The following is a 13610-nucleotide window of genomic DNA, read 5'->3' as shown; positions in this document are numbered from 1 at the left end:
CATTGTACTAATAGTTAGATATGCTGATATTTTTATAAAAAATGCTTGGTTCCTAATGGATTTACGCAGATACTTGTGTTTGCCTGTATATCCTACTCAGATATTCTTTCTGCATGGATGTTCTGACCTCATTTGGTTGTTACATAATAAATAAAAACACAGAGAAATATCTCTCTTTTAACTCAGGTGTGTCTCTGTCTTCTATGACCTCAGAAAGTGACTATGCTATTCCTCCTGATGCATATTCAGTAGATACAGACTATTCAGAGCCGGAGCAGAAACTTCCTAAAACCTCTTCCTCATCTACTGATAATGGAAAAAATGTAAGTACTGAAGTTCTTTAAAGAAGAAGTGTACCTGTGGTGCTGCGTGTATATTTGTGTTCAAAGAATACTACCAAATTCCTGTATTCAGTCTTGCCAACTCACAGACTGCCTTATGAGTACAAATAGCAAAATATATCAGCAATAAAGTAACCATATAAGACTGCAATAATTGAAACAAGGTGGAGGATAATTCTGAGCTTTCTGTATAGTTCATGGAAGTAGGTAGACAACTCCCTAAGACAATTCAAAGCACTTAAGTTTCTTTCTTGGAACCAGATCTGGTATCAGATTGCATAAAAATACTAAAATCAGCTTAAAATTATTATTTGAATATTCAAAAAAAATAGGAAGGCTTTCCACTGAAGGAGCTGGAGGCATCAGTAGAAATCTGTGCTCAGTAATTTGTTTCTGTAGCTTCCTCATACTGGGAAAATGACTTCAGGCAAACTAGAAAAATCCTAAGAAAAACAGCATAGTAGGATCAGACAAAGAAACCAAACCATTACAGGGTATTGGTCTGTCTCTGTGAGCTTTTTAATGGTCTGCGTTAGTAGTGTCTTGGCATAAAAGTGGATTGAATGACTGATGACAAAAATAATTTCTTTTAAGCTTTCTTCACAGAGCAAAACTGTGAACTCTGTTCTACCGGTGTACACAATGAACGTATGTCTTTGCAGAGCTCTAAATTACACTGTGTTATATCTGTTCTGTAGGTCAGGCCCTAAAGTTTGGGAAACATGATGTATTTAGATCGTATTAATTTTGTTCTTTGTTTAATATAAATAATTAGAGTAAAATCAGGAATCATTATGTTCTTCATTCCTTTGTATAGTTCTGGGCAAATCACTTACTCTCCTTCATGTACTATAACTGTAAGTAGGGATATTAATTAGTTATCACACGTGCATGGCATTTGTCTTCATGCTTGTAAAAATGCTGTCCTTGGAACAAAAATCTCATAAAATTTTGTAATTGTTATTTAGCATGCTTATAAGTCATTCAAATGTCTGTGTGCGTGGTGTAATTATACAATATCTCTGGGGCATATAGGTATATTGTTGTACTTAACTACTTCTTACATAACTTCTAAATAATCAGGAACCTCTGGAAAAATCTGGATATCTGTTAAAAATGGGTGGTAAAGTGAAGACCTGGAAACGACGATGGTTTGTGCTTAAAGGAGGCGAATTACTATACTACAAATCTCCAGTAAGTACATATAGCTATTTGCTGTTTAGTATTAGATTCTTTTTCTACTGAGAATTTAGGGCTGCTGGAATGAAAATAAACGTATTCCTGGTGTTTGAGCTGTAAGAGGACTCAGTTCCTCAACAGGCATACAAGGTACTCAATGTGTAAATAAGAAGTATTTATCAAGATTAATGCTTAAATGAGTTCTATGATTATTTATTACCATTTGTTGATGGATTTAAAATACTCTCTTCCATTCTTTCCATACAGAGTGATGTAATTCGAAAACCTCAAGGTCAAATTGAGTTAAATGCATCTAGTCACATTGAAAGGGGTGATGGAAAACAAACAATTCAGGTGCCTGCTTTTCTCTCTCTGTTTTTCAGTGGGTCTTTATTTCGTGCATCGCCAAAACATCCCAGTCACTGTTGGACTGGAAGTCCAGTGTGGTCTTGGAATTAATTAGTGCCCTTTGCTTAAAACCAAAGGGTCATTTCAACAATAAAAATGAGGGGTAGAAAGGCCTAAACATAGTCTTGTCTGTGTTGCTACAAAGGTCAGATTATAGCAATATGAGACAGATACAAAAAAAGAGAGTGGTCTTGGGACTAGACATTAGGGTTGAGTGAAGTTGTTTGAAATAAGATAAATTAGGTTTTATCAATTCTGCTGTAGTAGAATCTTTCAGAAGGAGTCTCAGAAACTGTGGTTCTGTCTGGTCTGCTTGGCCATTGAACATTTTGGTAATGCACAATTATTTGGGATAAATAAACCCCCCAAAGTGTGAAACTACATTGGGTAGTGTATGTTAAAACCCTCAAATTGTGGGGTGGAATGTGTAATGTTTTTAAAGCTCAAAATTCTTCTGCCACTTCGTAGCTGACCACAGAAAAACGGACATACTACCTGACTGCAGATTCTCCAAACATCTTAGAAGAATGGATCAAAGTACTACAGAATGTTCTTAAAATACAGGCTGCTAGTCCGCTTTTTATACAGCCTGAAATCAAGCCAACCATGAAAGGGTTACTTACAAAGGTAGGAACACTTTTCTTCCCCCAAATGTGCCTTATTCCATATTTATTAAGAATAATATCTAGATGAAAATGGTTCTACAATAAAATAAATGCAAGCAAAACAGACTTGTATTAGCTTTCCCAGCACTTTTCAAAGTGAACAGTTGAGGAGGACTACCAACTAGCTTACTTTTCCAAAAGCTTTTCTTCTGGTCATTTGAGTTTGGCTTTGTTTTTTCTTTTCAGCTTTTTAATTCATTAAAAGTTGTTGAGTTCTCCATTTGCATTTAAGAGGTGCCCTGGTTTCTCATGGCGCTTTGAGACATGCATAAGTTGCGGTAGCTAATTGATCTAATTTATTTCAATTGAGTGATCCCTTTTAAGTGTTATTCATTGGAACAGGTTATTTCAAGATAATAAGAATACTGTATAAAAGGATTTTTTCTCTTTCAGTTCTTTCATTTCCTTAGCTTTCATTACCTTAGGCCTGATCCAAAGCCAAGTGAAAACCTCATACTGTCTTTCCTGGGCTTTAGGTCATTATCTGGACTTTAGATGCCCTAAATCTTATACCTTTAACAGAGTTACGCAGTTTTAATTATTTGTTTAGTAATGTGGAAAGGAATTTGAACTAAGTCATTTATTCACAGAATCATCAAAGTCTAGAGATGGTGAAAGGTAGTCGGTATTTTTCTGACCGTGCTTGTTCCTAATATTCTGTAATTTCAGGTGAAACATGGATACTCCAAAAGAGTATGGTGTACCCTAGTTGGAAAAATTCTGTATTACTTCCGTAACCAAGACGATAAGGTAGGTCCCTTACTTGTTTCCTCAGTGAGGGAAGAATACATACTGGAGTGAGCAGACTTTGAAAACTAAGTTTTGGCTTTATTAAGATACAGGTTGGCATGGGTAGTATAAACCCATTTTATCGTGATAACCAGACATTTAGACTTAACAGATTCTTAACTTGGAAGGTTCCTATGTAATAGACAGTGTAGACTAGAATAGACATAATGATGGGCACACCCATAAGTCTACTTCTCCTATGGGACCTGATATGTATCCTGCATCTTCTTATCCTTAGCCAAAGTGAGTGTCGGCACTGATTTGCCGACAGTTCAGGACTCCCTTTCTGTCAGGCTTCAGATTCATTGGAAAAGATCTGGTTGCCATTTACTTCCAGAAGTTGACCCTTTTTAATATATGTTTGCAGTGGGCAGTGACTGCAAGATTCAAGAAACGACTGGTTTTTTTATCCCTTGATTGTCTTCCGAATCTTGTTCTTTGGTATGTCACTGTGCCTCTACAGTGCTACAAGAAACGCAGAGAGGACTAGCAGGGTGCATAGAGTTTGCTGCTCTGCAGATGCACGTCACATGGGGGGATCCTTTCCAATTCCCCATCAGAAAAGGAAAAGGAGCTCATGGTCTACAACTGATGAGATGGTTAGAAACAGAGATGGAAGAAAGCAGGAGAAAGGGAAGAGAAAATGATTTCTGAAACTTATGGAAAATACTTTTTAAGGAAGAAAAGAAAGAAATGGAGTTCAGTCAGCTTTAGGTTACCCTCACAACACCACCTAACTCTTTCATGTTGAGCCTGGTATTCAGTTCTCTACCTGCACTTCTGAATGTTGTCAGACCCTAGTATTTCCAGTCATAATTACCTGCTGAGTCAGGACAAAAGACACCAGTCATAGTTTTGACTTGTCCTTTTGCTCCCAGGCCATTGTGTTTTGTCATCAAGAAACACATTTTCATGGAATTGGGTCAGGAACAAGATTTTTGAGAAAGCCTACAAGAATTCTTTTGAATATCCCTGAGGTTATGAATATTTGATACATGCCCTTATTACCTAGCTCTATCAGAAGGACTGCTGGCACTGACAAAAATATTAATGCTCCACTGAGCCACTAAAACTCATAAGAGTTCAAAAAATACAGAAAATCTCCTTTGTTACTTCTGATCTATGCAAATATTCATACTGGACCCATTAGTTTGTAGTCTCTCTATAAAGCTAGTTATACCCTTTGTTGTCTTTCCCTTTTTTTATCCATTTTTAAACATTCAGCTAAAGCTTATTTCTATATCAATAAGATGGCCGTAAACATCCATCAGAATATTTTATTTTAATTACTATTTAAAAATGTAGTACAGAGCTAGGGAATCAAATGACTAGAGTATTGACCTCTAGCTCATTTTACACTTACTTAATTTAAGTTACATTTTTCTCCAATGAAGAAATCTCTATGTTTAAAGTACCTGAATTTACACACATTTACCTTTGAAGATATGTGGGTTTTAGCAAGCCCTTAGAAGCATCCAAGAAGTTTGCTGGTTCCTTATGAGTATATCCCTAACATTTGGAACAAGTTTTGCTATCTCTCCTAAGGCAAAATTGAAACTAATTTACTAGCTTGCAACAGAATAAGCATTTAGCTTTTGTAAGCAGAATGTGTTTTTAAAATACTATGTATGAAAAGTTTCCCAGAGCTAGTTCATTTGTAATGTTGAACAATTGGCTAATTAAAAACATATTTGTTGTAGCTGAATGTGAGCGTGCATGAAAAAATTACACAATCTGCAGTAGTTAATACAGTAATGGAGTCCTTTTAAGTGGCCTTTCAGAATGGAATGCAAATAAAAAAAATCAGCCAATTGTATTTTAGTTAAACTTAGTGAACAAATCGGTTGTGACTATTTTTATATGCCATGGCATCTCACGATTCTCAGAATCTACCTTGTTCAAAAAGTTAAATGCTTCAGAAGTGCCACAGAAAACACAGATCACACCATGCATCTTCAATCCCTGCTAGGGAGTACACTGAAATATAGAGCCACCATTGTGTGATGTTTACTTCAAATGATTATATTAACTGCTCACTTTATAAAATCACGATTCAAGAAACCCACTTGAGATTGAGTCAGGCTTGGCAGCTACTCTCCACTATCAGGTTTTCATTTTTTAAACAGTTTTACTGAGAAGCTAAGAGTCAGCCTCATCTGCTTTTCACTGTTGTTAATATGTTAAGACCACTTACTTCAGGCTTGTACGAGAATATGGCACAGATAAGATGGGATGCTAGTTGCTCTGGAGCCCAACCATCATTTTGCCAAAGGGAAACATCTCTTTCTTTCTGCTGAATCTCTAAACATTACTAGACATCACAAACAATACAGAAACAATAGTCAAGGCTTCTCTACAACATTAAATACCAGACTCATTTGAACATCATGATGTATGAATGGCCAGAGGAAGAGCAGTGGTGCTATGGAAAGGGAGGGACCTTTACATAAAATAGCCAGAAAGGACTGTCAGCCTCTGTCAGTCCTTTCACCCTGTTATGAAGATGGATGTTTGTTATGGTTTCCTGTTGATAATGAGTATGAAATACTTCTAGGAAAATTTCCTTTTGAATGGCATTTCATACAAAATATTGCATGATAAATGATCATAACTATACATACAACTTAAGCCTCAAATATTTTGGTCTATAGGACTGCAGAATGAAAGAAATTAATAAGGTCTGCTACACAAAACATTTACCTTTTGAATTTATAGCATGAACAAAATAGATACTTCAACACTGCTGTCCTCTGAAATGACAAGACTATTATTAAGGCTCTAGTCTTGACCCAAGGAATTTTTACTTGGAAGCAGGTCTGGAAACTCTGAAAACTTACTCCTCTCACCCTAACAGACATTTATTACATTAATTAGATATAGAAGGAGACCTGGAAAAGAATTTTAAAAATTCTCGCTTTCAGACTTTAGCACATATCATTCACATATCATTTGTTTGTCTGCAATAGCTCATTTATCTGGCGTTACTTGGCAGGAGTGAAAATGAATAAATATAAATGAGTATTGATGGCAGTTTTATGTTTTGTTTTGGTTTGTTTCTGTTTGTAGAATAAGAAATATAACATTAGTATGCACTGAAATAAACGTGCTCTCTGACCACTTCTGATATTTACTTTTAGTTTCCTCTTGGTCAAATCAAGCTTTTTGAGGCCAAGGTTGAAGAAGTTGATAGATCCTGTGACTCTGATGAAGATTATGAAGCTAGTGGTCGCAGTTTATTATCAACACATTACACTGTTGTTATCCACCCCAAAGATCAAGGACCAACTTACCTTCTTATAGGATCCAAGCATGAGAAGGTAATGAAAGGACTTTTTAATTGAGTTTCAGTAACATGTCTATGACTGTGGTGCTGTGATATGAACATTTCCTAAAGATGAGGGGAAAGGGGATCTGCAGGTCATGTGTCTTGTAGTTTGATGTAATAAACAAAGAGAAGTACCTATTTCATGAACATTGATCAGTCTGTGAACCAGTGCTATCATTGATAATCCCTTTTGAAATAGCCAAAAATATTTAGGCTTGCCTACATAAGGTGGTGGTGTAGAATACTAAATATGCTATAAATTGAGAATTTTTTCTCACATTGCAATAACTTGTAGACAGACCTCTAGCAGATCTTCCGGAGAGGTTCTGGTATACTGTTGCCTGTTTTCATTGTTAGGAGTAACAGTAGGGAAGACTGACATAAGGGAAGTGATAGATGTGGTTAAAAGCATTATTATTGCTTAGTTGCTATTGCTATTATTGCTTACATTATTATGTACTGACTAATCCTGTAGGCCTCATTTTGCTTTTTGGCCTAACTCCTCAGCTTAGCAGGATCTGGCAGTGATAAAAAGGCACTTACATTAGCTTTCTGAAGAAGAAAGGAAGAACTCACTGATAATTAGGCATGATTTCTGATGGTAAAAGGCTTCAGAAGAGAGCCCTGTCCAATTTTCCTTACTTAATACTTGCAACATAGAGTGGCCATGAGTACAGGTGTGAAAGTGAAACAAAGGCCAACTCCTTTGTGCTTCAACAGGAGAGTATGGCAGTTGATTTAAAGTTGAGAGAAAAATCTTCATGAAAAAGCTACTTCCAACAAAGCTGAATCCTTCAAAACCAATTCAACTTCTGACTTAATTCCTTTAAAACTTGATGTTCAGTATATTTTAATGCTCTTAAAAGTCTGGTGGAATGAATGAGTTGCTGTGTATTTTTCTACTTTAGGACACATGGCTTTATCATCTGACGGTTGCTGCTGGAAGTACCAACGTAAATGTTGGGTCTGAGTTTGAACAACTTATTTGCAAATTACTAAATATGGAAGGTGATACCAGTAAGTTTCTTTTTGTTTCAACACACTAATATTGTCATACTTATCAGTTATATTGAGAAAATAATTATCCTAACATTGTAAAAAAAAAAAAAAAAAAAAAAGTAATAAAAAATAGACAAATTGAAGTTTTAGGCATAATTCTAAAAGTTTTTAATAAATGCTTACATGCATTATGAGATTTTTTTGGTCTATACAAGGCAGGTGAGTTAACCTTTTGTTAAGTTTACATTTGTGCTAACTTCCCAGCAGAGCTATCTGCTCTGTGAAACAGTATTACAGACACAGACTCTAACGTGCTCTGTAAAACACTCTGAACAAGCCTGACAGGGCTTTGAATCTCTTATCTAAAATACCATTAATAAAATCATTAACAAAACTATTCCTATTCAATAAAAAATGCAACTACCAAGGCCTTGTTTCTATAATGTATTGAAATCAGTAGGAATGGAATTTGTACTTTAGGTCAAAATTTAGAACAGTATTTGTAGAACAGATGATAATTATTTAGAAGTTAACAGATACCCAACTCCCACTCGATATAGTGGGGGCTTTAGATGCAACTAGGTATAGAACTGCATTTCGAAATCCTGATCTCTTAGGTTACATGAAAAAAGTGTTTCCTAAAAGAAGACCATAGACCTCGTATTTCAAAGTTTTCCTTAAAAAATATTTTTATTTAATGGTTTTATTTAGTGAAGTTTCAGAATTCGTGTTTCTGGTATAGTCCATTTAGCTAGAGCAACTGTTCCAGTTCTGAATGCAAAAGTCTGTTCAGTGGGAAATACCCCTCAATCTGCCTGTGCTAGAAGCAAGATTCCAGCATCTTTGTAATTCATCTCTGGGGACAGTTCACCTTGATGTCACATCAATTCCCAAAACGGTGGCTATCCATCACATCCTGTGCTGCTGTGAACAGATGAAGTAGTAGCTGTAAAAGGAGAACAGCACATACTGTTGCCTTGTGCTTGCTGGACCCGCGAGAAGCTGGTTTTCAAATTCTGAATATTCAAGCAGAAGTCTCAGACAGACTCATTGACATTCTGTGCCAGCAAATTTAGGATTCATCTTGCAAACTCCTACTCATGTAATTATTCTTGCATAAAACCTCATAAAGAATCTGGTCCTGAGAAGTTTTATGATTTTATATAGTCTCACAGTTTGTAGCAAAAGCCAGCAGTCCTACAGACTCATTATCATGATTTGAGATAAGCTACTAGAACTTAGAAGCCAGGTCCCACTACCAACATGAGGTGGAGCTGTGAATTTCAGCAGAAGGAAACTGATGTAGTATCTTAAAAGCTTCACCTCACTGAGACTCTTTCTTGGCCCCACTGTATAGATAAGCACAAAGAAGTCATAGATTGTGGGGAGAGGAAGATGACTAATCCAACAATTTATCTTCTTGAAATTGATATACTCAGTCCAGCTAGTCTAAGGCATATGTGCAGTACGGAGGGATGCAGCAGTTCTGAATGAGGGAACTTTGCTTAAAAACAAAAACAAAGAGTACACCGAGAAACATAATTTTTGCTCTGGTTTCTTAAGACGACAAAGTTCATTTGATTGCATTTTTCACGTGTCTGTCTCTGCCACCCACAGTAATTTTTGAACATTGGGCCATTAGTACAACTAATTGAAATTAATCAAAGATAGTTAAATTCTTACAAGTGTTGTGAAAAGAGGTACCCAAGTAGGCAAGTGATTCAACGAATGCCATAACTGTGGAAAATACTGCACTAGATCCCAAAGAATCCAGAAGATACTTACAAAATACATGACAGAGTATCCTTTTCTTGGGTTATAAATAATGATGAACCAAGCAAATTGAATTTATTCTAAATTTATGTTCTTTAAATGTGTTGTTATTTTCTTACAGACTCAATCTAGTAATTCTGTTGAAATGGCCTGCCTGCTTCATTTCAAGCACCTATGTCAGAACATCATGAAATAGTTCAGTGTACAGATGTGAAAAACATAGCAAGGAAGAATCCATGTTCTCAGAAATTGATAAGTGTTTTAGTAGATTCAGCTTTTCTTAACACACGGAGGAGTTTAGAACTATTAAGAATCAGAGTCTAGAAGAACAAAAAAGTAATCTGCAGAAAGATATTGTGCTGACAAGAAAACAAAGATCATTTGTGAAAAGAATAAACACTTGATAGAATATACAGTTAGATTGGTATTTGCTTTCTTTCTGAGTCTGTTTAATAAGGTTTTAGGAGACGTTCAGCTATTACAGATTCAGGACGTATCTTCATGTTGAGTCACTATTTAATGAGGTGTTAAGGGGTTCTCGTGTTGAAGACAATGCCTTTTAAATTATAAATCTGATGCTTGCAGTCTTTTAAGATAAGAAAGCTTTTTTTTAAAAAAAAAAGCAAATAGAATTTAAGTTGATTGTTTGACATTTTGTTTCTCATTAAATGATGAGTAAAAAATTGAACTTGCTGTACTGAATTAATTGCAGAAAGCACATATTTTATCTGTTCAGCTTCTCAGATTTGGAGACATCCTACCCTTTGCCACAGCAAAGAAGGAATCGCTTCTCCTCTTACAACATTGCCATCAGAAGCTTTGCAAACTGAAGCAATTAAATTATTTAAGGTAAAACCACAGTAAATGCCTTTTTATCAACTGTCTAGCTTCAGCTTGTTTCTTGAAAATTTGTGTGTGCTGGTAAGACCTTGTATCTTTCCCACTGAAGGGCCAGAAAGGTGGCTGATACCTATGAGACAGAATGTGCTGCAATTCCATTAAACTTCTTTCTCCTCTCTCCTACCCTCACCCAGGTGAGCTGCTCTTGAGCATTAACTAATTGCCAGGATGTAAATAAAGTCTATTACAGAGACAAAATAGGTTCTTGCTGTTCTGTACACAGTGAAAGAAATTACAGCTTGGTAAGCATGGTGCTTGGATAAATGAGCATTCTCCACAGAGACTGCGCAAGTCCAAAGACCAAATTCCCTACAGCATTAGCAGTCTTGAAAATTTGGATATAAGGGTTAGGATCTAGAAAGGAATTCATCTCAAGTACCGTATGTTCAGTTACAGCCACACTTCAAAGAAGTAGATCCACCTTAGTTCCAGCAGTACTGCAGCATGGAAATGTAAAAGGGAATGTACTTCCCTGACAAAAATGAGTTGATAACTATTTGGCAATCACTTTCTGAAATACATTTCAGACCTATGTCAAACCACAGACACCTAAAATAAATAAATAAGAGATTACTTGTATGACTTTTATTAAAATGTTGTATAAATCAGTTTAAAAGTCAGGTAGGGAACTCATTTAGAAACAGGAAGTTATGTTTCAGATATTGCATTGGTGATAAAGATTATTTCTGTGCATCCACATGCAGAATCACAGAATGGCTTGGGATGGAATGGACCTTAAAGATCACCTAGTTCCAACACCCCTGCCATGGGCAGGGATGCCACCCGTGTGCCCCATCCAGCCTGGCCTTGAACACTTCCACATTTTAAGATAGATGAGAAAGATTAGGCTTCCATTCATATCTTCTATTTTGCCTGTATACTTTGAAAATTCATCTTTAAGGAAGTGTTTTAACAAATGAATTTAGTTATCGTGACCAAGAGAACTATCATGTAGACTAAATAGAGTGAATGATGAGGAAGTTTTTTGCTAATACAGCATAACAAATGACTGACACCTGGCTTCCCTAAGACAGCAGTGGTGGTAGGAAAGTTTATATGTACCCACTTGTAAAAACACCAGGGAAAGCCAAGAAGTAGAACAAGTGGCTCTGAGTCATAGAATCATAGAATCTTGTTTTCTAATCTGTGCACGTCCCACCACACTGTGCTCACTCCTAGCATAAGTGTTTTGCACTGGCTGCCATTGCGAGTTGTCCACCTTGCATTTTAAAGACCTGCATGGGGTAAGCTGTGCACATTCAGCGTGTCCATAAACTTTCCTAATGCCACAACTGTTGCAATTCCTGCTAGTGTTCCCTCCATTAGACACAGAGTGAAAAGTTGTTTTTTTTTTTAAGAGGTATATTTGTCTTAAGTCTCTCTATAGCTTTTCATCCATTCCGGTTCCTTTTCACCTCCCTTTCGCAGGTAAACTGACTGATTGTGACTTAAATTGTAGCACATTTTTGATACGCAGAACGTCTAAAAGATTTGTTGGAGCTTTTTGTATGTAAACTCACTTGCTTATTATTTTATTTCTAGACCTGCCAGTTGTTTATAAATGCTGCAGTTGACTCTCCTGCCATTGACTACCATGTATCTTTGGCCCAGAGCGCTTTGCAGATCTGCCTCACGCATCCTGAACTTCAAAATGAGATCTGTTGCCAGCTCATTAAACAGACTAGACGTCGGCATCCACAAAACCAGACAGGACCAATACAGGTAACCTGGTATTTGTTTTAATGGTATTTATTTCAACAGCCATGAAAGAACTACAGACTGTTTAGAATGGCCAAGAGTCTCTGTACGTACATAGCTTCTGCTTACTTAAAAGCAGATAAGTTCTGAAATAACATCTTATTACTGCTGGGTCTTCCTGAAACAAAGCTGATGTTATCCTCCATCAAAGTACTCACATCAGATGACAGGGTATGTCTGTGCCTGTGCTCTTTTTAAAGGCTTGACATACAGTGGGGTATCCTCAAGTAAAAAGCGTTCAGACATGATATGTGGAGCCTAATTCTCCTTTACTGCATCTTTCCTAAGATAGGTGCTGCATCAGGAACCTTGGTGGGCAAAACCATATGACAGATGTCTCTGTAGCATAAGCGTGAAGAAAACCTGTAGCGCAATGCTGTGGAATTTCAGATGTGCTTGGCTTTTCTGATAGATGTCACCTCTTACTTTCTTGTGCTGTTCTGCATGCATCCTGCATGCTAAATTATGAATATATACTTAAAATTCTTCACTCTTGTCCACTGCCAGTGTTTCAGTGGTATCTAAATATTCAACAAATCAATGAATTGAAATTATAAGGAAGGGCAATACTTATAATCCATGTGGAACTAACAGAACTGGAATAACAGTGCACATGATATAGTCATACCTACAGAACTAGGAGATCAATCAGAAAATGAGAAAGGAAATTACCGCTTTAAGGCTTTAATGGACACAGTTTTCTCCGGATTTCCTGTAGAAAGTAGAACATGACCAGCAGGCATACCTGTTACCTAGAAATGGCCCTTATTTGGAGAATGGACAGCATGTAAGCACTGCTAAAATATCTACTAAGCTTTTATAAAAGACATAGCATATCCACGTGAATTAGCACACACTGAAGCTACATACATCTTACGGAATTTAAACTAACCATAATCCATGTTTGGTACTTGCAACCGCTGCTGACGCCTTCCCTCCAATACGGATAAATAAACTGTAGCCACCATAATCCACTGACATGATATTTAAGGGTTAACCTGTTCTGTAAAACATTTGTAGCCTCACGCATGTTTTTTTTCAAGTCTTAAATTATTAACTCAGTCATGCTGTAGTCTCCCACACTTACTTCTGCTACGGTTTCTTCCTGAAACAGAGTTGACGCTATCCTCCATCAAAGTACTGCTCTTTGATGAAAAGGAGTATCTCTGGCTTTGCTGTCAAATTTTGATTTACTACCAGGCAAGTCAGATAAACCAAGGTAGAGAAACCCTGTTTTCTGAATTTCAGTATGAAGCATTGCTACAGTTGTGAGAAAAGAAAGAAAAATAAGCCTGAATCCAGAGTACATGAGAGCAGTGTGCATTAAGTGAAGGCTATGGATACATATTGAACAATGAAAATACACCAAAATAATGAATAATTGTATTTTCAGTAGTTCCTGACTATTTTGTAGGAGGAAAATGTCTTATGGGTTACTTCATTATGTATATGAACAGGGGAACTGAATGAAAA

The 13610-nt window shown here is 36.5% G+C and overlaps 1 protein-coding gene across 9 annotated transcripts in view; it reads left to right on the top strand.

Moving 5' to 3' along the window:
* PLEKHH2 (pleckstrin homology, MyTH4 and FERM domain containing H2) overlaps positions 1-13610 on the top strand; it is a 55809-nt gene that overhangs the window by 30299 nt on the left and 11900 nt on the right. For 7 of the 9 annotated variants that reach the window (XM_040553575.1, XM_040553571.1, XM_040553569.1 and 4 more), the window contains 10 exons: positions 187-323; positions 936-989; positions 1425-1535; positions 1788-1874; positions 2397-2555; positions 3263-3343; positions 6520-6699; positions 7616-7724; positions 10216-10328; positions 11922-12101. In XM_040553575.1, coding sequence (XP_040409509.1) covers positions 187-323; positions 936-989; positions 1425-1535; positions 1788-1874; positions 2397-2555; positions 3263-3343; positions 6520-6699; positions 7616-7724; positions 10216-10328; positions 11922-12101 — 1211 coding nt within the window. The remainder of the gene's footprint in view (positions 1-186; positions 324-935; positions 990-1424; positions 1536-1787; positions 1875-2396; positions 2556-3262; positions 3344-6519; positions 6700-7615; positions 7725-10215; positions 10329-11921; positions 12102-13610) is intronic. The other 2 variants (XM_040553573.1, XM_040553570.1) reach the window with 1 other exon arrangement.

Source organism: Cygnus olor, chromosome 3 (assembly GCF_009769625.2).
Source record: "Cygnus olor isolate bCygOlo1 chromosome 3, bCygOlo1.pri.v2, whole genome shotgun sequence".
In the NCBI taxonomy this organism is placed as follows: Eukaryota; Metazoa; Chordata; class Aves; order Anseriformes; family Anatidae; genus Cygnus; species Cygnus olor.
Note: the sequence above shows the minus strand (reverse complement) of the source record. Positions and strands in the feature narration are given on the sequence as shown.